The sequence below is a fragment of the Pyrus communis genome, chromosome 13 (genome assembly GCF_041283825.1).
Source record: "Pyrus communis isolate YQ-2024b chromosome 13, ASM4128382v1, whole genome shotgun sequence".
Classification (NCBI taxonomy): Eukaryota; Viridiplantae; Streptophyta; class Magnoliopsida; order Rosales; family Rosaceae; genus Pyrus; species Pyrus communis.
Window position 1 is genome coordinate 29,563,165 of NC_142577.1, and position 27,665 is coordinate 29,590,829.

At 36.1% G+C, this 27,665-nt stretch overlaps 3 protein-coding genes across 3 annotated transcripts; 2 read left to right on the forward strand and 1 right to left on the reverse strand.

Moving 5' to 3' along the window:
- The first annotated feature begins 228 nt into the window (after nucleotides 1–228).
- On the forward strand, nucleotides 229–1,923 carry LOC137738095 (transcription repressor MYB6). The gene is made up of 3 exons (XM_068477698.2): nucleotides 229–477; nucleotides 790–919; nucleotides 1,232–1,923. Exons 1-3 carry the CDS (start codon nucleotides 348–350, stop codon nucleotides 1,578–1,580), a joined length of 609 nt encoding a protein of 202 aa, XP_068333799.1. The 5' UTR covers nucleotides 229–347; the 3' UTR covers nucleotides 1,581–1,923.
- Nucleotides 1,924–10,466: 8,543 nt separating this feature from the next.
- Nucleotides 10,467–12,431, forward strand: LOC137738277 (uncharacterized protein At1g66480). Its single transcript, XM_068477906.2, has 2 exons — nucleotides 10,467–11,191; nucleotides 12,192–12,431. Exons 1-2 carry the CDS (start codon nucleotides 10,568–10,570, stop codon nucleotides 12,252–12,254), a joined length of 687 nt encoding a protein of 228 aa, XP_068334007.2. The 5' UTR covers nucleotides 10,467–10,567; the 3' UTR covers nucleotides 12,255–12,431.
- A 552-nt stretch (nucleotides 12,432–12,983) lies between these two features.
- On the reverse strand, nucleotides 12,984–20,888 carry LOC137736721 (putative 1-phosphatidylinositol-3-phosphate 5-kinase FAB1C). Its single transcript, XM_068475960.2, has 12 exons — nucleotides 20,281–20,888; nucleotides 19,275–20,170; nucleotides 18,294–19,088; nucleotides 18,044–18,197; nucleotides 17,572–17,916; nucleotides 16,690–17,442; nucleotides 16,264–16,595; nucleotides 16,055–16,181; nucleotides 15,766–15,930; nucleotides 14,170–15,618; nucleotides 13,782–14,048; nucleotides 12,984–13,582 (listed from the first exon to the last, which is right to left on the reverse strand). Exons 2-12 carry the CDS (start codon nucleotides 19,832–19,834, stop codon nucleotides 13,328–13,330), a joined length of 5,202 nt encoding a protein of 1,733 aa, XP_068332061.2. The 5' UTR covers nucleotides 19,835–20,170; nucleotides 20,281–20,888; the 3' UTR covers nucleotides 12,984–13,327.
- Between the last annotated feature and the right edge of the window lie 6,777 nt (nucleotides 20,889–27,665).

A 27,665-nucleotide genomic window follows, 5' to 3' on the forward strand; every position in this document is an offset into this window, starting at 1 on the left:
CTAATATTACAATGTGTCCACTCCCCTTCTCTCTATGTCACACAAAAATTTTGAGACTCGTCTGTAATGCCCGCTGGCTGATTATCACGCATGGGCGAACCACCGGTCCAAGTCAACCCACCTTTTTGCTTCCGGCTATCCAATTCATTTGCAGCTATTGTTACCTACCTTCCTGATAGTATATACCATTACCCTTCCTTCCATTTGTTCCTCAACTCTCAACCCAATCCCCTCTGGCCTCTCTCTCTCTCTCTCTCTCTCTCTCTCTCTCTCTCTCTCTCTCTCTCTCTCTCTCCATTTTTAGGTTAATTTCTTGGAAAGCTTAAGGTTGGTTATAAGATTTTAGAATGAGGAAACCCTGCTGCGATAAGCAAGACACAAACAAAGGAGCTTGGTCCAAGCAAGAAGACCTCAAGCTCATCGATTATATTCGTAAGCATGGCGAGGGTTGTTGGCGTACCCTTCCTCAGGCTGCAGGTAATTAACTAAGTACTTGTATATTTATATATTTTTATGGATTAACAAGGTATATATATGTATATTAACATATTTCGGTTAATTATATCATAACAAAAACATTCATCAGAAAGGTAAACTACTTACGAGGAGTTAATTCCTTGATTTCTTACATTCCTCGTCAAATATTTCTCTGTCTCTTCCTATTTTAACTAAACCAACAAATGCTAATTTGTTCCTTTTCTTCTTCTGACAAATTTCTAAGAACTTTGAAAATATACTAATTACTACTAATTGCCACCTCTTTTTCTTTTTTCTTCTCTTTTGGTTCAGGCCTACTTCGTTGTGGTAAAAGTTGTAGGCTGAGATGGATAAACTATCTACGACCAGACCTCAAAAGAGGCAACTTTGCTGAAGATGAAGAAGATCTCATTGTCAAGCTTCATGCGCTCCTAGGCAACAGGTACTTACTAATTCTTTCGAGAGAACTCATTCATACACACCACGTTTCTCCTTCTGCACATCTATGTTGATTTCTATCAATTAAATTTTTTCTTTTCTTTATTTAATCCAAGGGCTAAAATATATTGGGTGTGCATGGATGATAAAACAAAAGTGTGTGAATTTTACTTTAATTTATTTCTTACGACAAATGATCAAATAAGAATGATCAATTATTTATATATGCAATTGAACCATGCATAAATAACTAAAGTTTACAGATTTATTGGTGTTAACTAAACGATTTAACTAACTATTTAGCTAATTTTTTTAGGTGGTCATTGATTGCTGGGAGATTGCCAGGACGTACAGACAATGAAGTGAAAAACTATTGGAACTCTCATTTGAGAAGAAAGCTTATGAGCATGGGTATAGATCCAAATAATCATCGACCGAACAACGTTAATCTCTCTCGTCTTCATCATCAAAATTCACAAACTGTCAGCAGTACTGCAACATTGTCTGCAGCTTTAAAAAACCCTAGCAATTATCAGCAGCAAGCAAGATCCGGTGGTAATAATAGTTGCGACCAAAAATCAGACGGGACAAGTTGCTTAGAGGATGATTCTTGTGGCCGGCTGCCTGATTTAAACCTAGACCTCACAATAACTGCTCCTTTGTGAAATCCAGTTCCTGATAACCTCAAGGATTAGGAGCAAAATTTCGAGTCTAAAATGTCAAAGAAATCATCAGAATTTGCTTCATCTACCAATACTCCTCTCTTCAGATAATCAAATATTCGTCCACGTGGATCGGAAGGTTTCTGACCAGCATTAATTTTATCTGGAACAGCTTATGAAATTAATTATGTATTGATCAATTGGAGATCAATTATATATTAGGGTCTATTGATTTTAATTACCAAAATTAATTATGTATTGAGAAGCCTAGCAGTTATGTTTTTTAGAATAATTAATTTTAATTATAAAAATAAATCTATTGATTAATAAAGTGATGTTGCATGTATATGCTAGCTGTCATATCATATGGTTTAGAGATATAATTCAAATAATTTGGTCTTCGTAGCTTTACTTAAAATAAAAGGGTGCATTTTTGTTCACCCATCCTCAAGTGGTGGTAATGCTCATCATCATATTTATTATTGTTGGATGAATTTAAATTTTGAAATTTGTGTCTATCCACTACAGAGCTGTTGAAATTTAAACTCATCTAATAATGATAAATAGAGTGGTGTGAAAAAATATTTTCAAAATAAAAAATATATTTTTCCCCAATAATATATGTGGGCATTAATACCTGTTTAAGCAAATAGTGAAAATATAATACACACATAAATTTAATCTTTATATTCCCTCCTTCCTCATTCACAAGTGGATCCACATTGATATTGACCTACGATTTTTTGTTCTCATTTATATACAAATATGAAGATAAAGGATTTTTTTTTTTTTTTTTTTTTTTTTGTCAAATGTAGAGAATATTCATAAAATTAAGTCCAAACGGACAAAATACACTTTATATAGATCTAGAAAGGTCTAACATACATAAAGAATATGCCACTTATATAAACAAAACATGAGTAATGGTTCTTTGCTGCAGCAATCACGAATAGTACATAAATGAAAAAAACATAAACAAGTTTTAATCTAAAAAGAAAAGTCCTCCACAAAAGCCCAAACAAAAGAGGCCCAAATCCAGCTAGTAGAGAAAACCCTAGAGCCTAGATGATGAATGACCAGTCGCAGCTACCTGGAACCCAGAAGCGGCCGACAACCCACACCACCCATTCCACACCACAAAATCATACTTCTACATCCCTACATCATGCCATTTACTTTCAAAAGCCCTAAGTAATAAACAAAGCTAAACGTGAAGTTATATATGAGTGTTAACCATGAATTTTGTGTCATCATCTCTTTGGGTTTCTTCTTTTCTCTTTTGGTTTTGCGGTGAAAAAATCTGAAAAAAATTGATATTATGTATACATAAATTTTAGAGGTTGTAAAGGCCACGACTTGGACTACATTGTTGATCAATGAATTCATGAAGCCATGAAGCCGCCCTTATCTCTTCATTTACATTTAAAGATCTACAAAGCTACGTGATACTCGTTGGTTTTAATTAATAAGTTAATTAATACAAGAAATCAAAACTCTAAGATGGGCTTAATACATGCACGTATGGTTAATCATAAGGCCATCCCATGCATATAGACTTCTAATATGTCCTATCCTTCACCCTTAAATTAAGTAGAGATGCAATTACCATTAGTAAGCATTATTTTGCTTTCATGTTCTTGAGATTAATTCAGTAATGCTGTTAATTTGTGACTTAAAACTGACTTTACTTTATGGAATAAAGTCTTGTTGTTGTTGTCGTCAATGTGTGGCTTGGCATTTTGCAGCATGTTCTTCTTCTAAGGAAGCGGTCCACATGGCCACACGTCATTAGTTCGTTAAAATAAAGAATCTATAAAAAAAAAGATTGAAGAAAAAATGCTCATCACAAGAAGATTAAAGAAAAATAAATAAAGAAAACCCCCTCGGGTGACATTTCTTTTCCAATCGAATGGTCTGTTTGAAATGTGATATTTCTATTGATAAAGGAGATGATTATTCTGCAAAAGGATTATTGGTTACTTCTTTTATATTTCAAGCAAAGATAATTAAATCAGCCGGCAACAACTCAATGTAGTCAAGGTCAAGCCAACTTAACCTTTGACTTTCTTCCAAAGAAAATATATTAGACAAGATCACAAACACATTGAAATTGATCGACGAGAAATTTTTACATGTTGTAGTTTTGCATATTTTTCGGAATTGATCGACGAGAAATTCATATTGAAGATGGGAGTGGGAGCAATGTCAAATTTAATCTTTAGCTTTTTCATTGCTTTATAACCATAGGGATAGGGAGCTGATCGTACTGTCATATTGTAGACTCCCCATAGGTTTTTTTTACAAACAATATCGTTAGTGGGTTAAATTGTTAGTAATTAGAGATGGAGGAAATCGGTGGGGATCGAACCCGCACCAGAGTACATAGACATAATTATTCTTCATCACTACAGTAAATCCTCATCAGCATAAACTCCTCATGGTAAGAAACCTTCTTGTTTTTACTATTGTTATTGATTAATTAGTATTACTACCACCTATTCATCTACATTAGGGGCCCCTAATAACGGTGTTACAATAATAATAAATTAAAACTAAAACTTAGGACAATAAGAAAAGGCCGAGTCCGATCTCTTGTAGAATACGACAATAATGCAGATGACAGGGGATAGATAATGTCAAGAAATTAAAAATGGGAGAAAGAATGTGGTTAGATCACTTCCAGTGTAGGAAGGTCCACTGGGCAATAGGCAACTCAATCCTCTTGAATGAACACAGTAACTGCCAGCAACGAATAGTAACTACCAAAGTGCATAGCCCAGGCAATTCGTAATAAAATATTAGTATTTTTTTATTTTATAGAATAATAAAAGATAACTTCATTTTTAATTTCAGATAATAATAAAAAGTTAGTTGAAAGTATTCGAAAATATTGAAATATAGTGTAAAGTAGAAGGACATGGTTACGTAATTAGAGAAAAAAAATTATAATTTTTTATAGTTTCAATTAGTTTTTTTTAAAATAATTTTTTTTATTTTTTATAATTTTTTAATAATTTAAATTGTGTGATGTCAGTCTTACGTCACATAGGCAGGGCGTTGGGCTAGGCGATATTGCCTGACTCCTCCATCGGGCTCGCCTTGGGGCCAATTGCCCTAATGAGTTGGAGTGTTTTGAAAGGAGAAGAATGGATTGGGCTGCATATCCCTAAAGCAATAAACAACGGTGAAGTTGCTTTTATAGATTTGCAACGAACAAGCCACACACATACGCCACCACCATGAAAGCTCTTTCGAATTTTGTGTCCAGAAGGAAAAAAGAAACAAAAACAAAAGACAATGTCACAACAAAATTACAATGTCAAGGCCCAGCTAACTAGGTATCAACTTCCCGAATATATCGACATCGACATCCCAGCAAGTTGAACCTTCAACCTCTTCCGACTAAATGAAAATAAGCTAACGGGATCCTCTCTAGATTCTTAGGCCATCTCCAATCGAATGAGGGTCAAAAAACTCTCTTTAGCCCTGTAGCCCTCCAAGAAATTATATTTTAATGAACATTATTAGGCCATATTTCATTTCATCTCTAACCGAAAGGGCCAAAGGATCATAGGCCAAATATAATTTATTATTTTAATTGAATTAATATAATTTATTAAATTAAACTACCATATTAAAATAAGATTTTTGGACATATTGGAATATTGAAAGAGGCGGCCATTTGAAAATAATTGAAAAAATTAAAGGAAAGATTATTGGAAGAGAATAGAATGTGAATAATTGAAATAAAATGAGGTAAGATAGTATGGAATGGTAAAAAATATGTGAGAAATGGTGTAGGAAAAAATTAGAAATTTAAAAAAAATAAATAAAAAAAATTTCATCTAAAAAAAAAAAAAAAAAAAAGTGAGCTGGACTCATCGGGCTGGCTGGAGATGGCAAGCCGGTTGGCCTAATTGGCTGGTTTTGGCACGATATGGTCCACAAGCCCTTTGGTCTAGCCCTCAGTCGGAAATGGCCTTATGGTAAGGATTATGAGGATCTGTAAATCGTGTTCATTTATCGTAATTCGTGCAGTCAGTTTTTGTCAAATAATATTTGTATTATATTTTAAATAAAAATATTTAAAATAATTTCTAACCGTATATGTACGATAAATGAATATGATTCACGAATCCTCGCGATCCTCACAAAGAGGATCCAACGAGGATCCGGATTTGAAAATAAGTATCACTAACTCTACTCATAGAGGAGTCTATCGACTATACATTAATGTGTAATATACGTTGGGTTTGAAGTGGCTTAGTTTTATTGTTAAATTTTTTGGAATTCTTTAGCTGCAAACCCAAACCATTAAATTAAGGACTTGTCTCTCGACTTACGAATAACGAATTTTTTTACTCTTTGAATGTCATAATTGGAATAGTTCATTCTCTTTATCATAATCTAAAGATTATATATGTAAAAAATTTATTCAATTTTAGAGATATTTTAGTCATTCATATGCATAAAATAAATAGACGATTCATCATGAAAATGCTATTTGTTACCAAAGCCGTTCATTGGTTTAACAGATATGGATGACTAAACGGTATCCACATTTAATTATTTTGTACAAATATGATATTTAGATGATGAAAAAGAACTATTCCGATTTTAATATACAGACACTAAAAATTCGTTAATCATGAAGAGAGACAAGTAAGTCCTCTACGGGGACACAAACATTATACTGACAGATTAATTTCATGGAATTATTAAAATCAAGAGTAATGTTAGAGAGACTAAATTTGTAGACTAAATTTTGTAAACTAAATTTCATGGAAATTGATAAGCAGATTATTACTTAAATATTGATAAACGTGCTCATTTCTTATTGGTGACATATTATTTAGTTTACAAATTTTTAGTTAAACATTGATAAACGTGTTCATTTTCATTGTCCGAGTCCTCAGAGCCGGAAGCATGGAAACGAAAGAGAATGCAGCAGCAACCTTTTTAGTTTTTCACTTGCTGATGAGAAGAAGATAATAATCGGAGCATCCGGGGCAATTCTTACTTTGGTAGAGTTGCTTCAAAACGGGAGCACCAGAGCGAAGAAGGATGCGTCAACGGCATTGTTCAATTTGTGCATTTATCAGAGCAACAAGGGCAGGGCTAGTCACAGCCTTACTCAAGATGCTAACTGATTCAATCATGGTCGATGAAGCACTGACTATCATGTCAGTTCTTGCTAACCACCAAGAGGCAAAAGTAACCATTGTAAAGGCCGGCACCATACCTGTTTTGATAGACCTTTTGCGAAAAGATCTGCGCTCGTAACAAAGAGAACGCAGCTGCCATTTTACTTGCCTTGTGCAAGAGAGGTAAAGAGAGCCTCGCCTGCATAATCAGGCTTGCCGGGATGATGCCCTTGACAGAGCTCGCTAGGAGCGGCACGGTGAGGGCCAAACGGAAGGCTACTTCGTTGTTGGAGCATCTTGAAAAAGTACAGCAGCTATAACAGGCACGGGGTGTAGTAATTGTAGGGTCAATAATAAGTTTGATTCTTCTAAAATTTTTTTGGTTTCTCAATGAATGTCAGTTCCACTATATTCCATTTGTGGTGAATACGAGCTTGAGACGAATAAGCTTTCTCAATGCTTTGTATAATATTCATTCGTTTCTTTTCTTCCTCCCTTAATATTTGTGTAAAATGTAACATTTGATGCTTCGTTTGCTGTAACATTATTTACTTCCGAACTCCTTGCTTTCCTGTTCGACCACAAATATTAGTTTTATCTTTACTTACTAGAGATCATCGATTTTATTACTGCACAGTATAATGCATATATGAATACGGGAAAATATTCAATAGAATAGTGTGCATGGCAAAATTAATCATAATAAGGGTCGGTCCTAAGATTTTGGGGGCCACGTGCAAGACTGAAACAGAGGTCCTTATAAGATCTAAAGTTTTGGTTGCTATATATATATTCTTTTATATTTATATTTTTTGGATTGTGTATAAATTAATATAACACAAAAGAAAATAAATAAAAGTGTAGCATATATGGTGTAATAGCTAAGTACCTATCTGCATCCCTTAAATACAAAAACAATTAATAAAACAAAAAAAAAAGGCAGTGCAAGAGGTATTTTGGAGCTACAGAGATTAAAAACTCGAGACGACTTACGGTAAGAGCTTAATTTGGTTAGTCAGTGCACCTTTAAATATATATATATATATATATATATTTTATATACATGTAAAATAAAATCATAAATTGAGGGTCCTTCAGAACTAGAGATCTTGTGCGGTGACACCACTTGAACACCCTCGGAACCGATTATGTCCATAATGTAGCTCATAAGTGTCAGAGCAATGGTACTAATGACGTAGTCGATTGCTCTAATAGAATATTTTTTCCATCTCTCTCAGTCTTAATCAAACTCACAAGGCAACAAATTAACATTCACAAAACAACAAATTAACATCCGAGAACACAGCTTTTATATTAGCCGAATCCCTTGTTTTCTGCGTTGCCCTTATCGGGATGGGTGGTTAGAGCAGTAGCACTGTTGGAATGGAAGACGTTTATTTGATTAGATGGACCACAACCCAGTTTTTCCCTTACTAAAAACGTATTTAACTTCATTTGGTCAACTAATCTCGTTTAATGGAGAAAGCATGAGTTCAATATGAACCAATGTGAACCAAACTAGTCCATTTTGTGCCGCAAAATCATATCAAATAATCAATAGCTAAATTACTAAAGCTAAAATGTAACAGTTATGTAACTTTTCTACTTGCAGCTTTTCTTTTTGTCTTCTTGTTTCAATCGGTCTCAGTTCATAATCTTAAATGGCAACTATTATTAACACTTAAATATTATCAGTTTGCACTTTTTTCTAGTCGAAAATTAAAGAAAGGAATAGTGAAGGACGACTATTTTTCAGACAGAATTTGATCCCATTTGGATTCATTTTGTGGGATCCTAGGGATCTCCACATCTTAATCATTCATATGTATCATGTTGTTAGAAATTATTCGACTTTTTTTTATTTAAAATTAAACAGAAATAATATCTGACAAAAATTAACCGCACGATGTACGATGAACAGTTAGGATGTGGAGATTCCTAGAATTCTCACAAAATGGATCCGGAGAGGATCCTCTTCCTTTTTAGCCTGATGCGAGATTCAATAACTGTTTCTTTTAAAATTAATTGTATATTAATTAGTATGAAAACCCTAACCACTGGGTCAGAAATTCAGAGCTGGAGAAGGAGGGCATTCAATTCCTCTTCTTTTATTATTTGTAACAAGTTAACTGCAAGTTGCAAGAAGCCTCTGACCAATAAAACTATGAATACAAGGATGGCATCTTATGCTCACTTGAAGCTTGAACTTGTCAATTGTCGTTTAATTTCCCATGTTTTACATTTCCATGCATTTCATTTTCTACAAATAATTGCGTAATAGTTTTTCAAATTCCAACTCGATCGGATGGATATAATGCAGTTGTATACGTGCGTAGCAGCCTTTCTGCATGTTGAATTTGAATTAGACAAGTAACCGCATGCAATCAGATATATACGAGCTGCAGGAATATTAGCTTTCTGAGTCAATGGAATTTCAACTTTTCCTTGTCTTAGATAACATGTTCGAGAGAACTATTTCTTCCAAGTTGATGAGCGGACCATCATTTTGGACCCAGTATTGTACTAGTCTCAGTCTCCGAGTAGTAAGCTTAGTCGTCCACATTAGCCAGGAGAGCTTAATAACTAATTACTTCGATAGTGATATAATATTAAAAGACAGTGTTAAAATTATGAGAGCTTAATCACTGATTACTCTCCCGATTTGCCCATTGATGTACAGGTTCTTCACGGTTAAATGTGGTTTGTTCTATCTATTTGTTGGAGCAACGTTGATTCCCGGTGGTGGTCATGATTTTGGAATATGGTACTTTTTTGACAAACAACAATAGATTGGTATTTCATTAATCATCTCAAATAATACATAATATTGGGTACAATATTCCAGTGACCAAGAAAATGATTTGGAGGGGACTTTGCACAAGCAAGACAACAATAGTAAACCCCTAGACGGCTATCATATGTATGAAAACTTCACATTTAATGATACAAAACTATCACAGAACGATAGATATAACAAATTTATATCAACAACTATAAAAGATCATCACTAGATACCACATAAAACCATCGCAGAAGAGAAACCACGTAAAAGTAGAAATATAGTTTAACTTTTAGACTTTGGTTGTTCTAGCATGGATACAGCTTATGGTTTTTGGTAATGATTTGGATATTTTAGTTGTTTGTGTTGTTCTTTTCGTTTTTATAGTTTTGATAAATTCAATCTTCTACACGTGACAGTGTTGAAGTTTGTAATGACTTGTTGATTTGACAAAAACAAATCAAGAGCTTAATCAAGTATTAGTCTTGATGGCGATGAAATCACGTTTTCCTAACACGATTTTCCATTAGTCAATTTTTTCACATGATCATATCAAATCCAAAGAGAAAATCTTAAATAATTCCCGCCGTGATTATCGTATACTGTTTTCCTTTGAATATAAGAAGGAAATATGATTAAACAATCATCTTTGTTCCACACATCACGGGTTTTTGAAGAGCATTATCTTCTAAAATATGAAATATAAGGTCGTTGAAAAATATTAAAAAGCATAAATTCCAAGGGTGACATTTAACAAATAATATTTAAATTAGAAATTTAGGATCGATCGAAAGCGAAATCATACGTACTTCATGACGTAGTCAAAAACCAAAATTCAGTCGTTATTTGCCTTCTTTGTTGACCAAATACATTTGCAAATTACAACAACTACCCATAAAAATGTCCTATCTGAGACCCACCATCGTGAGAGCTTTCGACTTTTGGCATGATAAAAGGCCAATCAAAACATTAATCATCGATCCTAAATTAAAAATACAATCTTCCGTCTTCTGAGTATCTGTTATTGCAGAAACAGAATCCAAATATTTGGCCAGTGAGCTATAGCTATGGGAAACAGCTTGGGAGGCAAAAAACGTGCAAAAGTTATGCAAGTTAATGGAGAGACATTCAAGTTGAAAACACCAGTGCAAGCTGGTGAGGTTGTCAAGGATTTCCCAGGTCATGTTTTGCTAAAATCATCGGATGTGAAGCATTTCGGGGTTCGGGCAAAGCCGTTGGAACTCTACCAACAGCTTGAGCCAAACAGGTTGTATTTTCTTGTGGAGTTGCCAAAGGTTGATGTTAAAAAAGAGAGTTTTCCGAGAAGGGTTCGTTCGGGAATAAACATGAGTGCTAAGGACAGGCTCGAAAGCCTAATGCTTTCTCGGAGGTCGGTTTCGGACCTTACGGTCATGAAATCATCGGCATCGACAGCAAGCATTGTACCCGAGGAGGAGGCGAATGGGGCGGTGCGCGTGAGGATGAGGCTTCCGAGGGCAGAAGTGGAGAAATTGATGCGGCAAAGTGGAGACGACGCGGAGGCAGCTCAGAAGATTATGGATCTTTGCATGGTGAACACCAACAATGTGAAGAGCAATGATCAATGTTTGGGTTTGAACCCGCAAATACATTGGAAGGATGAAGGAAGATTGCTCGAGTCGCAAGGAATCAAGGGGCGTCATCGGGTTCAGGTAGGGTTTCTGAGAGACATCAATCCTGCTTTTGTGCCATGTGGTGGTGTTTGACATTTCTGGTTAGGTTGGTTGCTTGCATAGAAATGTTGGTAGACCCAACTAAGTATTATTTATATTGGTAGATGATACGTTACCACGGTGGCAGAAAACAATAATGTTTATGTACTTTAGTATAAGTTCGATTCACACCTATTCCCCTTCCATATAATTTATCAATTTAACCCGCTAACATTATTGTTTTTTCAAAAAATATTAAAGAAGTTTTTATATTGAATTCGTCATACCCAAATACTTCTCCATCCTTCCCATATAACTTAGGTAGCATTATTCATTTCAAGCATAAGCCAAATCTTACCTTAATTTGCGCCCACCTTTCCTGTTCACAGAGAAACATTTCCACAGCCGACACAAATTTGGGATTTCATCTGCTGCCCCTTTTACCCAATTTTCGTACCGACAGATTGGTCAGAACGGTAGCCAAATATGGCTTAAGTCATGGTGTTCGTTATTTTACAAAGTTTGGGCAATTGGAAATATGCGTTGATAGTCAAGCTTTTCACCTGCTTTTGCCAGCTTAGTTGCACACACTGCCCATTTGGTAGTTTACCACCTACCACTCTGTTTCCATCTAAACATGTTTCACATCGAAATGTTTACAGCTATAACCAGAGACATATTAACTTATACTTAAATATTAGATTTTCATTTTTGTAGAAATACTAAAATTTGAAATGTTAGATATTCTAGTTTGTTATGTTTTGATACAATGATAGTGAGCGAGACGATATGTTTAAGCCTAAAAAAAATGGGTTAACCATAACCAAACATCGAACTCCCCATTCATGGGAGTTCAACCCAAAACTTTCATTTATTAATGGAGAAGAATAGCACTAAAGTATAGTACTAGTGACTTGTACATGAATGTTTATGCCTAACTTATTGTTTTACAATAGTTAAGAGAAAATATATTGAAATCTTCTTGTATTGGATCCTGCAGAAACGAGTGAGTTTCCGACCAGCCAATGAAGGAGAGATACAGCAAATAGTGGCGGCTTCTTAACAAGTAGTGGCGAGCAGCGCCTGTAGCCGGTAGCTCTACTTCAGTGTGCGCAGTATCCCATCAACCACACACTTGAGGAAGTGATCGAGGATTATCTTTAAGCAACTGATGTAGTTAGTTAAATATATTGTATGATCATACATAAATTGGAGTCAAAACTTTTTATCTTCCTGTTTCCTTTTTCTTCTTAGTCGTGATGAATCCACCTACAATTTTATATTTTGAACAAAACGATATGGACGATATTTTAGTCAGGCGCACTAGCGCCCCAAGCAAGAAAACAGCTGCTTTGAGCCCTAACCAACTGACCTAACTTACATCTGTACTCACATACAATTTTGGTAAATCATAACCTTCATAACCTTTATGAATCTATTTTCAAAAAGAAAAAATATTATTAATCAAAGGAAAAGAGGCTTCGAAACTATTACAAGAGTTTCAAAACTATTAAAGTAACAAAAAAAAGAGTTCGTTTTGCAGCTATTTTAAGAATTCCTAAAACCAAAAGTAATTTTCAAGGTTTCTTATCCAAAGGATTATGTTTAGCATTAGCTCAATAATAACAAGCTAATTAAAACAAATTATTAAGTACCTGATAATACACACATGCGACCTTTATTTTTTATATTTAAAAGTACGATATCTAACAAATAGCATTACAAATACATATTATTGTTCAAGAAATTTCATCCGCTAATGTTTTAATTAAAGAATTATAATTCAAGAGACTGATAAAAATTTGATATTTTACTGATGAAGCACGTGGACAGAAATCCACGGTATCAAAGTTAAATTTACATTTGTCTACTTTTACATCGCATGGCTAAATAGTAAAAATCCTACATTGTCGGTAACTTTGACATACAAAATAACAAGAGTTACCAACTCTTCACAATTACAGCGGGTAACAAATCTCATTTGGGTTAATTCAACTCTGCCCCCATATACAAAAGAAAGGGGAAGAAGAAGAAGATGGAGGGGTTTCCCTCCTCTCCGTTTTATCAGAAGTAACAATTCCCCTGCAGGACTTATTAGCGAACACATCTTTTGTGAACAAAAAAGAATGCTGTGTTTCATGACGACCATTGATCCGGCACGGTGAGAAAATACGTGGTCATCGCCTTCCTGAATCGTTTCTTGTATTGCTTGGGGGAAACAATAGTCGGAGCAGCATTCTTCGGACCACCAAGTATCCCGGATGCCTTTACCCATGTCTCCAAATGCTTGTCCCATGTATATTGTCTCATGAAATCTATGATCCCCAAGACCAGCTCCTTCCGCTCATCGTCCACCCCAACCAGCAGTGAGTAGTCCATTACATCGACAGACTGGAGAGGCATTGGCCAAAATTAATGGCCTTATTGTTCGTACTAGTTTGATAAAAGTAAACAAGTGCTACTGTAGTTTATTTAAACTCGAATTACAAATATGCATTATAAAAGGCATCGATGATCTAATGATCGTGAGAAAATTTTAACATTTATCATTAGAGGTAAGAAAAAAAAGAGGAAGGGGGCCAAGGCATACCGCTAAAAATGACGTATCATTCCAAATAGCTCTTTCCAGGCTTCTCTTTGCTTTGCTTCCAAGAAACATGGGTTGTGTACGTAATGATTCCAACAGATTCATATCTAACAGTACTTTGTCTCCCCCCGTTGTATCAGAATTATAACGGGATCGAGTAGATCCCTTGAGATCATATACCCTTGAAATATTTCTTTTGAAAAACAGGTTCTCCATCACCATCAAATCCATTTTAGTTTCCTTCCCACCTTTTAGATGTTTAACAGTGACCTGCCAATACACCAGTATAATAAGATCACACAAATTTTTAAGCTACTACTCGCTACTGACCCGCACAGACATAAACAAAATACAAAAAACAAAAACAAATAAAGAATCAAAGCCGCCTTACCTGATATATACCAAGAACCTTGGCAAGACAAGTTGGGCTTCCTGAGCTAAGGGAATCTGTCAAATATTTAAAGTACTCAGGTGCAAATTCCTGAAAGGATTCCAATTCCGTCTTCGTGACTTGTTTTATGATGAATCTATCATCCAGAGATTTAGCAAAATACACATTGCTCTTTCCCCCCTGTGCACTCCACCTCTTGCAGCGGCTCAAAGATCGTACAAAATCCACTTCACTGGGGCAGCACTTTTTCCTAAGAGAGTCAAACTGCTCTGCAAAATAACACGTCACATAAAATTTCACTTTTCCTACCCCATTTGAGGACTCGTCCCCAAAAGAAATCCTCAGATGTGGAGATCTTTTGGCATCGGCAAACAGGTTACCCATGGAAGCTGAAGTATCTTCAGATCCATAAGGGATATAATCCAAGTCCATAGAGCCAAAAGACTGCCAGGGTGAAAAGATAGAAGCTGTAGAATCTTCTTTTAAGCTTTCACGAATACTCCAGCCTGCCTGATGCTCATTCAAATTATCAGCAACCCAATCCTCATAATCTTTGGAACTAAGGGCATATGAGATTATGCTAGTGGGCTCGCTATCATAAACACCAACAACTATGTCATTGTTGCTTGTCTGGGAAAGCAGCAACCGAACCCCATCAGCTATTTGAGATGCAGAGGAGACAAACGAGGGTGTGGAATTGAGTATCGAATCCAACTTCTGTGCCTCTAGAGGCAATGCCTGGGAAAGAGTCCTTCTGACTCTAGAAACAGGATCTCTCACCATACTCCTATAATCTCCAGAAGCATGGAATGATCTAAGTGTCGACAAATGCAATGAAGAAGGGGAAAATCCCTTCCTAAATCTTAGTACAGAATCAAAAGACTGGACTCTCACTGGCAACATTAACCTCTTAAAAGGAGGATCATCACTTTGCCTAGTATGCATGACAGCACCAGCTTGAAGTTGTGTCAAATGTGATGCATCAAGAGGTTGAGCTTTCACCAGAAGTTGATCTGTTCCAGTCCATGCAGAATCTATTCTCTCGGACAGTGTAGATTTAAGGGAGGACAAGCCTTCACAGGATGTCTGACCAACAATTTCCTTATCTGATTGCATTTCCTCCTCTCGGCTATAGTGACATGATATGTCTTCAGAAGGCACTTGAAATTTTGAAGAATCAGATACATTATCTTCAGAGCCATAGTCAAGGCTGCCATCCTTGCCAGATGGACCACTTATCAACTCTTGCAGGTGGGCAAAAGATACAACCCCATCAGTAGCCATGGAAACAGGATTCCTTTTAAGCAGCGAGTCCAATGAATAAAGCTGGCGATCCCAAACATGAGAACCAATTAAAAGAGAACGTCTCAAGCGATTTAGCTCCAGAATGTCGGAAACAGGCATTTGGCCTGGTTCTGACGTCTCCACAAAAGCAGGTTGCAGAAAACCCTATTGAGAAAGCAAGTAGACTAGATTAGAAAAACACAGATTCCAGAAGGCATAAACATGAACCATGGACCAGTAAACATGTGATACCAATCGTAGTCACATGTGATACCAATCGTAGTCACATGTGATAATCAATTTTGCACTTACAATGTAGTCGTTTCTTTCCTTCTTAAGCAGATCTTTCAGCTCCATAATGTGGTTCTGTAACTCAATTGTACCTGATATTTGATGTCCAAAGGATCTATTTTTCTCCTCCATGCAGTCAAGTACATCAGAAACCTCTGCATATATGGTTTCCATTTTTCCCATAAGCTGCATAACAATCCAGGTCATTAGAATTGAGCTCTCATAAACTTCCAACAGTTATAAAACTAGTTCACCATTCACCACCAATCAAGCAAATATTTGAGAATTAGATTAAAATTCTTAAAAAAACCTCTGTTGCCTCTTGTCTGATCCACTCTGGTTGAACTTGGCCATTGAATTCAAGCACTGAAGGGGGCAAATGGACAGAAAGAATATCAATTGGGGAATATCGGAAGAACGCAACCATGCTCCCAAACCTGTAATACAAGTCAATTTGTTAAACTAAGAGCATTTAGCACACTAAAAAGTAAATAAAACTCCAAATCTATTAGTACTTACCCATAGTAACGGAGACAATCCCGTTGTAATGAATGGCCACAAGTAGCAACACGATTCGCAGTTGCATGGTTTGAAAAGCTCAGTTCCAAGAACTTTCCAAAAGAAAGCCCCCATGCAGCATCTGACATGACTACTCTCCTTGTTGCTGGTGGAACTCCATCAATATGGGCACACCTTAGACACCGGTGCCACATCCATATTTTACCATCTCTCTCCCCAGGTAGCTTTAGTGAAGGAAGGCGTCTAACATTAATGGTAAGGTTTCCTTGCTGATGGGTGTAACATAGAACATGCGCCTCCGCTGGCTCTTTACAAGTTCGACACGAAGACGTCTGCCAATTACAAAGCTTATTATTAACTTTAATTCCATTTCATAATCAGTAAAACAAATTAAGGAGGGGATCAAGTAAAGTAACAATGAATTACCCGATCAAATAGGTCATCACGAAGATATCTTCCCAGTGGTTTATCAAAGCAACCATAGAATTTTATGCGCAGAAGTCGGGAGCGTTCACAAACAGTTCCTTTCAGTACACAATGGCTTGAGAAGGATACCAATATGCTCTGATGAGTGTCAGCAGAAGAGAAGTACTCGCTTGAAACTTCGTTGTGATCAATCCTTTCAGAGTTTGTCAACTCATTATCCTCATGCTGACTCGAGTCATGAGGCAAACTTTCTTGCAACTCTGGTTGGGAGACATATTTTGTTTCAGAAGAATGGACAGTGACTCCATTTATATCCTTGTATTGATAAGAAGATCCCAAAAACACATTATTTCCTATATCATCAGTGTAAGCATCAGAAGATGTGCTTCCAACCACACAGTCAACAGAACCATTAGACACAGGTAAATCAAGTCCAGGATCAAGATGCCCGGGCAAAGATTCTAATCCTTCAATTTCCGGCTTCAGACCCAAAATGTTATCATCTTGAGCAGAAGCAAAAGTTACAGCCCGGGAATTGTTCAAAGCAAGAGAATTAGGGACTACTGAAATTGCATCAGCTGTTGTCCTGTCTGGTATGGTAATTGAGTGTCTCAGCGGTGTCTTGGGCAGAGTAGCACCCTCATCAGCAAGGAAGGATGTTTCAAGGGATAAATGGTAAGCTGCAAACACTGCATACTGGACAACATGCTTGATCTTCTTTAGTTCTTCAACACACACACCCTTCAGCAGAACCTAAAACAGAAACTGACAAGATTAGAGACCACCCCACCAGGCTCTAAATTACAATGAGCATAATCAAATAAACAGCAGATACTCAAATTGTAAAAGAAACAACAAAATGCTGTATATGGAAAACATTACAGTGCAGCAAAGATGCCTTGGACACCCTTCAAAAAACATCAGGGTTTTCAGTGGTTTCTTGTTAAACTGATTGGTGGGCTCATGCTGTTCAGTAATTTTTTCTAACCGGAACAATTCACAATGTCCCAAACGGGTCTTAGGGATATCGTCAATTGATGGAGTAATAAGTGCACCAGTACACTGGGCTATGCGCTCCAATACTGGCCTTTTGACATTCAATACTAATGATATTTCCTTTTCCAGCAGGCAGTCTTGAGCATACGAAGATACACTTTTCTCTACCAGCAGAACATTGGGGCGAAGAGCCTCTATCTTTGAGATAATCGTCCTCAGATGATCGTTTTCCTGTCAGAAAAAAAAGAGTACAAAATAAATCAGTTATAAGGAGTTTTACGTTACAAAAAATTGTTACCATTCATCAGAGAGAGAGAGAGAGAGAAATCTGTTGAATTGGAAAGAAGAAAAAACAGACCTGATGTAGCAATGTGTCAAAAGATGCCAACTGGTTTGGAATTTTCTGATACTCAAGTGCTCCCCCTAAAATAAGTAATTTAGGATTTTTGTACTGTGAGGTCATGCGCTTGTGCCTTATATTCTTTGTACAAACTACTCCTTTTATAAGGGTACTGCACAAATCCAAAATTCATAAATTAAAAGATATAAATACGTCTCTAACTTAGAGATATGCAAAACATCATGTAAAAATGTCAAGGAAATCATACCTGTCACTTGGACTTCCTGATGCAACACATTTAACTTTCACATAATCACCAGGATCCATACTGCCTCCCCTGCTAGTATCTGGTTTAACAAAATTTGCCGCTTGCCACGCAATTGTTGTAACTATGTCAAGCCAGTCCTCATCTCCATCCCCTTTACCAATGAAACCCTCACCTTGTAACAGTTGTGATACAAGAGCTCTAAAATGCCCCTGTACCACAGCTCTAAGTGGTTCCTTGTTAACCTCATTTTGTTTCTCCTTTGCAGGAAACATGCTCGAGAGGCTACTGCTTGATGAAAACACTGCACCTGAATCTCCAATGTCATCATCTTCATCATCATAAGAAAAGAAATTACTCTCTGCCTCGTCATTCTCATAATCAGGCGGAGGGGGATACCAGATGAGACCATTGTTTTCAAAATCCAGTGGCCTGTGTGACTTCTCATATTGACTACCGATAACTGATGGGTCATCAGAGCAATCATCAGTAATATCTGGATCCTCAGTCCCTCTCTCAGGCCTTTTTAAAACGGCCATAGTCTGTTGACCAAAGGGACCATCATTCTGAGACACAAGGATTCCATCCCGTCCCTGCTGTACAGAATGCCCAACTCTACTAGAAGTATAATAAATTCTAGACGGGCAATCAAAATGATTGGATCCCAGTGACCTTGAACTGTAAAACTCGTTTCTAGAACTAACACTACTTATATCTATGTCCAAATTGTCATCACAATATTCACTTAAAGGACTGCCAAAGTTCTTTCCAGAATCCTCTGCCTCCTCTTCGTCACTCCTACATTACAAAACAGAGAATTAAAGGAAGGATATGTGGACATGGAACAAAACAAATATATTCAACGTTTGAATAGTATAGCAGTTGAAGAGATTAGTTATATGCAAGAAATCCAATTAAACAAATTATATAAACCTTTTATAACTGCATCATGATGCACAACATGCTATCTGAATGAAAGCATACCTGCTAATAGACTGACGAACAGATATTGGAGATGGGTGAGAACTAAACGAGGTCATACTCCTCTCAGCATGGGGTGAATAACCGCAATCATGGGCTTCTAAAATCTTTGAGAAATGATCACCGCGAATGGATTCATCATTATCCGCATAACACTTGACTGTTTCGCCACTACAGCAGGGGGATGGTGGTTCAGGGCTTTCTCGGGGAGAGGCAGACGGATGCACTTTCTCACTATTCTTCCTTCCACCTTCCTTCCTTAATCTAGCCAATGAACAAAACTTGCAGAACTTAATACCACTCTCTCCAACCTCACCACTGATCTCGATGCCATCCCACTCAGAGCCCTGAATACACTTTCCACAAATCCATCTGCCACAGCTCTGGCAGTGATATCTAGGACCAATACCGGTGGTGTTTGTATTGCAATCACAACACATCTTGCAACCGTTACTAGGCATATCAAACTCACAAGACAAAACCCGCAAAACTCTCGATCCTCCAGAAATCCAAGACCTGACTTTGTATATTAGATCTAGTAGTGAACGATCAGGTATTCCCATAGAATGGCAACAACCCAACAAAGAATAAGGAAGCCGCAGCTCTTCCTCCTCCTCCTCCTCCTCCTCAAAGCTAAATTCTTTTTCTTCTTCTAAATTTCAGTATAATCAACAAATAAAAATAAAATCCCCCACAATAAAAATGGTGGGTGAATTGGAATAAAAGGTATTTATTTTCTTTCTTTTTATATGATTTTGTTTCCCTTTTCTCTTATTTCCTCTTTTTGCAAAAATTTGGAACGAAAACAGAAGGCAAATCGTCCTCCTCCTCTTCCTCCTCCAAGAATCACACAAAACAATATCACAGGAGGAAATCAGACGGCTCACGATGCACAAAATCTGACAATATTTACAGCAAAAATAACATCAATAACGAAAGTGCTTAAAAATTAAGCAGCAGCAGCAGCAGCAACAACTTGAAGAAACTTAAACAGTAAAGAAACCCTAACCGATTTCAGAGTCTTCAAGAATGCATCCGGCGATCAATTGGAGCGTATCCTGGCGATTCAATAGGAGCAGCTGCAAGTCCACGAGTCCAAGCAGAATGAAAAACCATGAGAAATCCAAGAGATATGGAAGCAAACGGCAGCATAGGACGAGATGAAGAGTGCAATACGACGACGTATGAGCAAAGCAAAAGCAGATGAAGAACCAGAAGTCTGTATGTAGAGAGCGAGAAAAGAGGAGAGAGATTGAAGCAATTAAATGCTAGGAAGAATGAGGATCAAAAGGAGGAAAAGGAGGAGTACGGAGAAGGTTCCCTTTCTGCCGGAATCGACTGGCATCTCAAGAAACGCATTTGCCTGTCTCTCACTTCTTGTTCTTCCTCCGCTTCTTCTACCGCCACCGCCGCCGCCGCCTGCAACTGCATCAACACTTGTTCTTCTCTTCTGTATCATCTTTTATTCGCCGCTTTCAATTCATTTCGTTCCTTTTTCTTTTCAATTCTTTTCTGTTTTTCGATTTTCTTCCTTGTTTCTGTCTCTTTTCTTTTCCTTCCCACGCACCCCAGCTGCTTATTGCTACTAAAATATTGCTTTTCGGAAAGCACTTTCTCGCTCTCATCTCCTTTTCCATTTCTTATTTATTTATTTTTTAATAATCTCCACTCTTGATCTAATCATTACCTGTAGCGTTATTTATTTATTTATTTATTTAACTCATTGTAAAACGCTTATGTATTTGCTTAAATTTTTAAATCAAGTTTTATAAACCAAATGATTTGCACATTGATAATATAATTATTATTTAAATGTTAATTAAGGTGTTTATTTTTTATTTATGACATATTATTTGGATTTTGAATTTGATCTCTTTAGTATTACTCATAATTGTTTATTATCTTTATCATGATCTAAAAATTATATCTACAAAATTGTTGATTGATTTAATACGTTGATTAAACCTCTAAATTAAACGATTATTTTATCTTTAAACGAAGACAAATAGAATGAACAATTATAACTATGGTGTTTGGATGATAAAGATTCAGTAAGACCATCTCCAATGGTTGGGCTAAAAGCCAAATATTTTAGCCCGAAAAATTTAGCTTTTAGTCTAGAAACAACTTTTCTGCTCCAACCGTTCTAGCCTAAAATTTTAGCTTGGGATTATTAAAGAATGAACTTAGACTATTTTTGTGACATCCCACATCGCCCAGGGGACTGATCCTTATATGTATATTCTCATCCTTACCTAGCACGAGGTCTTTTGGGAGCTCACTAGCTTCGGGTTCCGTAGGAACTCCGAAGTTAAGCGAGTAGGGGGCTAGAGCATTCCCAGGATGGGTGACCCACTGGGAAATTGCTCGTGAGTTCCCAAAAACAAAACCGTGAGGGAATGGTAAGCCCAAAGCGGACAATATCGTGCTACGGTAGTGGAGTCGGGCCCGGGAAGTAGTCCCGCCCGGGTCGGGATGTGACAATTTTTTTTTGTTAAATTAAATTTAAAAAATAAATAAATATGTAGACTATAGTAAATTAATTTTATAAACATTTTAATCTAAAAAAATTTAAATTCCGATAAATATTAGGTGGAGTCCACTCTAATTTCTGGGCTAAATTTTGGGGGGAATTTGGCCTTGGTTTAGCATTTAGCATTTAGCATTTAGCCCCAATTTTCCCCTTGGGTTGGAATGGGTTTGGGGGAAAATTTTGAGAGGTAATTTGGATGCGTTGGATTTTTAAGGGCATGTTTTTTCTTTTTGTAAATTTATTTTCTTTATCAAACGCCCTAATTTTGGCGTCTGCGTCACGCGCTACCCGACAGCATCTAGAACTTCCATTCACATTTCACCACCATCTGGGCAAGGGATGGGCCGATGGTGGTTCGGTGGGTCAGGTTTCACGGGTTTTCTGTGACCCGAATATTTATATTCCTTCAGTAACAAAGGCTTCTCGATTTTATAAGGTTGACCCGGCATCTTGGGCACCAAGTGGCGGTGGGAATGCGTAATGAATAATGTGACTAACGTTAATGATAGATGGGCATCATAATTAGCCTTGAACAAATATTACTTAAACAAACGAAACTATCAGTTCAAGGAAAGAGAATAATTTGACAAAAAATGTCTTCAATTTAATAGAGATTTCTCACATAAAGATCAAAATGATTGATGATTGATAGATAATTTCTTTATCGATTTTAAATTTTATGAACTAATGTGAGAAGTTATGCCAATCTCAGAAACTATTTTGGATAAAAAGTCTTTTTACTTGTACAATTTGTGATTGATCTTTGTCGTTGATGCATATAGGACATGCAATATCAACAATCATAATCAACTCGTGTTTACAGCATATCACATATAACTAATCGGTATTATTTAAAGGGAATTGTCATTAGCATTCCAAAAATCTCATTCTACACTCCTCACAAGTGAATTTTTTTTTCTAATTATAGAAAGTTTGGAGTGTCAAATGAGATTTTTAGAATATTAATAACAATTCCCTATTTAAATCTCTATAAGCAAAAACTCAAATGTCTGACACATAGAGAGATTTTTCGTGCGCCATGATATAACTGAAAATATAAATATATTCTTCACTGTTCTTTTATTTTGTATAATGATACGTGATGTATTGCTTGTATTTCAAGTACACTGAAACTCCCTTCGACCCATGCATGTCAGTGCACAAAAGTGAGATGCCAATTGGCATGTCCCCTGCAATAGCCGGCAGCAGGCGACGGGAACTTGGGAAGCATTGCATTTGGTGCGAAGCCGACATCTGCCAAAGTGTTTTGTGCTGCCGAAAAAGGAAGATGAAGCTTCTCCTTTTCTCCTTGGCGTTTTCTTTGGGTGGATTATAGTTTTTCCAATGCCCATCCTTCCCCCACCCTTTTTTCTTGACCAAATTGGAATATATTTTCTTAAAAATATACTCACAGCCCTATAAAGTTGCATCATTCCTACATAAAAAAACACAGTCAGTGATGGATTGGATAAGAGAACAGAGGGATGTATAAGCCGACCCTGGCCAATTTTCCTTCATCATCATCATCATTGGTGACTCATGTCCATGTCGACTTGTTACTTTGTTTGATTAATTACTTTTTTTTTGCTTCTTTTTTTTCGGAAAAGGATACGATTAGGCCTTAACCGCCCTCCTTTGGTCTTTTTCTAATGCTTTGTCAAATTAGGGTCACTAAAGGCCTACAATTCGTTTCCTCTACGTCTAAGAAACCCTAAAGTGAAAAAGAGAAAAGAAAAAGTAAGTAAATGGTCAGCTGAATTAGTGACATCTTGTTTTTATTCAACTAGAAAATATTATAAATTTGACAAACGCAGATATGAGAACAATATATATATACACACACACATAAGTTAGATAATAAGTTGTGAATCATTGTGACTTGTTATGACATGTGAGATTAATTTTTCAGTATCTTTGAAACTATCATATCGTTTATCAAGAGAGAAAAAATATATAAATAAAACCCCACATTAACCCATGAAAAGAATATATTTTTGCCCACACCGTCAAGTTGATGGTGATACTCATTCACCCTATTTATCATATCAGAATTTGAAAATTTCAGATCTATATAGTGGATAGACACGAATCTCAAATTTTAAATTTATGCTCATAAATAAAGTAGATGATAAATAAAGTGGTGAACAAAAAATTTACCCACTTTGAAAGCCCTTTCGTTCCCCGCTCTATTTTGGTAACCCCCAAAGTCAATATAGCCATGAAAGTAATGCATGCATTAGAAAAATAAATAATTAGGGCGTGCACTAAATTAGGTTTAATTTACAATGCATAAGGGCATGAATTGGGTGTAAAAAGAACAATATACTAGCATTTTCAGGCATGATGTTAACATACTCTAGGCGTGACATCACCCACCCTAAAAAACCCATATTAGCCGATTGAGGATCCTCTTTGTGAGGATCTTGAAAATCCTCAAATCATGTCCGTTCATTATACATTGTGCAACCATAAATTATTTTAAATTAAATGTAAATAGTACTTGACGAAAACTGATCGCACGATATACGATGAACGGACACGATTTGAGAATCATCAGGATCCTCATATTAGCCAACCCTAAACAAGAATTAAACAAATTAAGCACTAAGATTCACGTCGTACAAGTACATGTAGATGTCTTTCAACATAATCCTTGAAAAGTTTGGTGTGCTCTCACAAAGAAATGATTCGTTCAATGAAAATTAGAGTAGTATGGTGCATTATGCATATATTTACCCTTAATATATATGGTCGGCTACAGCGTCGAAATGACGTTGACTGTGCATGGAAGTCCACTAACCCTATTGCCGATTGGTAAATATCTCAATCAAACAGTGATATATATAGTTAGTGCTAATTCATGATGTTTGAAGGCATTCTTATGTTTGGCATTCATCGTCGAACGTTGTTTGGTGATGACAAAGAATACAACTAGGAATGATAGAGTAGATGTAATTATCGTAGTATTATTTGTTTGAAAAATAAACAGGGTTCATTTACTGTATGAATATATGTAAATAGTCAAATTAATTTAAATTCACTACTCTAATATAGTTTTACATTTGCTACGTCATGCGGTATTAGAATGTATTCCTCCTAGGATTTGATGCTATAAAATAGCCAAAACTTCTAGGAAAAAAAATATATCTCCAACATACTCTATAAAAGTGTCTCTATTATAGCAAAATGAACAACACTCTTTAAAAATGCAGAGCAACTATTCATTAGCTAAATATTAACAAAATAATAAAACTCAAGGGTGGACTCTTGAGCAAGGAGGAAAGGAAGAAAGAGAAGCCTGTTTCAAAAAATGAATGGGTTGAGTTTAAATTGTTAATTAAAGTTCATTAAAATAGAAAATGTTGTTGAAGATCAAAAGTTAAACTGAGTAGCTAAACTAGTTTTTAACACTGTTCAATTGCTAGTTTAACAAAAATTTAAAATATGAGTTTCCTAAAATTACATGTCAGAATACGATTCATATACCGCGGAAAGTTAATAAAATAATCAAGTTAAACTAAAGTTAATTACTTTGATGTAGTAAGTAGCATAATGCTTTTTGGGTTAATGATGTAGCATAATGCTTGAGAAAGAGATCGAGACGTATTTCCTTTTCCCTTAATATATCAAGATGGAACGAAAGGTTTTGATTGTGGTTAGATATGTATGTACATTATTGTGACTGATCATCGTCAATATTATATCATAGTCGTTACACATTTACTGGTCCGCCTCATATAGTCAAGTCATTGATTAATGGTCTGAATCTCTCTTTTGAATGATGCGAATTTCTGAATTTATTAGTTCTGAACACAAAAATTCAGAAAGGATCTAAATTCAAATAATCTGGGCGTGCAATACTGATTTGGACACTCAAATTTGGTTGCTTCAATTAATAGAAACTGCCCTCTTAATCAAGGATCATGCATCTGGTAGGTCAAATCTCAGGCACAACTTAAATGCACGTGCAGCTTTAGTTATCTATAATTATTGAAAAATTAATACTTACCAAATCTCTATATATACGGTCCTTTTATTAGGTTTGATATATTGCATCTGAGAACTTCTGACTTTGCTACATTTAGTCACATGCCCTGTTTCAACATAAGGATGGAATATTATTTCAATATCCTTAATATTTCATTGTCGTGGTAACTCTAGACACAAAATTAATCACATTACTAATACATAAAATAGATCATATTACTAATACACTGTATAATGCAAACGAGTTTCACTTATGATGATATTCATCCTCAGTCAAACATATGATGATAGAGTTCATCTTCCGTAAATTATGTCGGCAATGAAATCAGTTTTGCGTGTAGTTTTTGTTAGTATTTCAATTATTCCTATTTGTAACAGTTAGCTTAATAATCAGTCACATTGCTTAACTTATTATAAGCTCAAAAGGAGGAGGAGGAATTACCCCCAGGGATGGTAGTTGGGGACACGATAGCCATTTTCCCTCCCTTGGTTCTCACAAAACGGATAGTTTTATTGGCTTGCGATCACCCCTTCAGTTGACACCATTACAATATTTCAATAACTTCCCACTTCGAATTCCACTACTTTAAAAAGTAAATCATATAATTTTATTTTCTTGCTCCCCTAAGTAATCATAGGCAAGCCACGAAAGGATGGTGATATATACAGCGTTTAGGGGGCATGAAAGGGTGGGAAACCGTTTGAGTCTAATTGCCCCTAGATCAATTAAGTATTTTTTTCACAAAAAATTAGTGCAAATACAAAGAAAATAAGGAACATAACCCGACAATGCATAGAGAACTTGCTTACGTGCCCATATAATACTATAGGTTTGTATCATCTCAAATCAACCTCAAACAAATAATGCAATGTCATATATTTTTATATTTTTAATTTACATACGTTAATAGTTTAGAATATGCAGCTCAGGTTTAGAGAAGTCTTTCTCCTGTAAAGTGGGATGTAAGGTATTATGATTGACCTAGTGGGTTACCCATAGGACATGTGCGTTGACGCAGTAGGGCTACCCGTGCTTCGGTTTTGAAGTAGAATCTTGAGATTGTCGGCCATCCTCAACAATAATTTCATTCGTGCTCGGAAACAGCAAGCATAGTGAAAACAAAAACCCTCCCTGAAATTTCAGGAGATTGAAAAGGCATCCCAATGGAATAAAAAAAAAGGAAGGGCAAATTACCTACAACTATCTAAAATTTAGGGTCGATTTCAAACTGGTACTCGAACTTTGATACCTCAATAAGCTCATACCCGAACTCACAAACACCCCTACATTTAACTAAGTTCGTTAACCTAACCGTTAGGTGTTCCGTTAAATCTTTAAGTGGCAAATAGGAAGGTGCTTTTTTTTTTTGCTGCTGATATGCTGAATGCTAGTTTAAAAATAGCCAGTATTTCAAGTGGCTATATTTTAAATCTTTGGTTTAATTTAAAAACTGACGTAATGATTTACCAAATACACAATTAAGAATTTAGCTGAGGATAAATGGATAACGTATTATTTAAATGTATAGCATATTACAACTTGTCAAGTACTTTGTATTTTACAAAGCTCTACTGTATTTGGCATTACAACAGCAATTAGGTACGTAATACAGTCCTCGTCGTCGTCGTCATATCAGTTGTCAAATGGGAATAGGATATCAAAAATTCAGAATTCATGACATGAGACTCGGTCTTCGACGATGTATAATATGTCAAATTGTGCAAAACTTCGAAGGGCACGAGGTCAAGCGTAAAGGGGCATGCCACCATTTGCTGTCTTCAAGATACATATCCCGTAAGAGGGTTTTGTACCAATTGTTGACGAGTTCAAAGTCACCAACTTACCCGGCTGGTAACTTTCTGTACAGGCCTTG

Excerpts from the sequence above, each read along its gene's own strand:
- LOC137738095 (XM_068477698.2), top strand. The coding sequence starts at position 348 with ATGAGGAAACCCTGCTGCGATAAGCAAGACACAAACAAAGGAGCTTGG. Across the intron at positions 478-789 it reads TACCCTTCCTCAGGCTGCAG|GCCTACTTCGTTGTGGTAAA; the intron begins GTAATTAACTAA and ends CTTTTGGTTCAG. Across the intron at positions 920-1,231 it reads CATGCGCTCCTAGGCAACAG|GTGGTCATTGATTGCTGGGA; the intron begins GTACTTACTAAT and ends TAATTTTTTTAG.
- LOC137738277 (XM_068477906.2), top strand. The coding sequence starts at position 10,568 with ATGGGAAACAGCTTGGGAGGCAAAAAACGTGCAAAAGTTATGCAAGTT. Across the intron at positions 11,192-12,191 it reads AGGGGCGTCATCGGGTTCAG|AAACGAGTGAGTTTCCGACC; the intron begins GTAGGGTTTCTG and ends TGGATCCTGCAG.
- LOC137736721 (XM_068475960.2), bottom strand. The coding sequence starts at position 19,834 with ATGGGAATACCTGATCGTTCACTACTAGATCTAATATACAAAGTCAGG. Across the intron at positions 15,931-16,054 it reads TCAGACAAGAGGCAACAGAG|CTTATGGGAAAAATGGAAAC; the intron begins GTTTTTTTAAGA and ends ATTGTTATGCAG. Across the intron at positions 14,049-14,169 it reads AGGTTCTTGGTATATATCAG|GTCACTGTTAAACATCTAAA; the intron begins GTAAGGCGGCTT and ends GTGTATTGGCAG.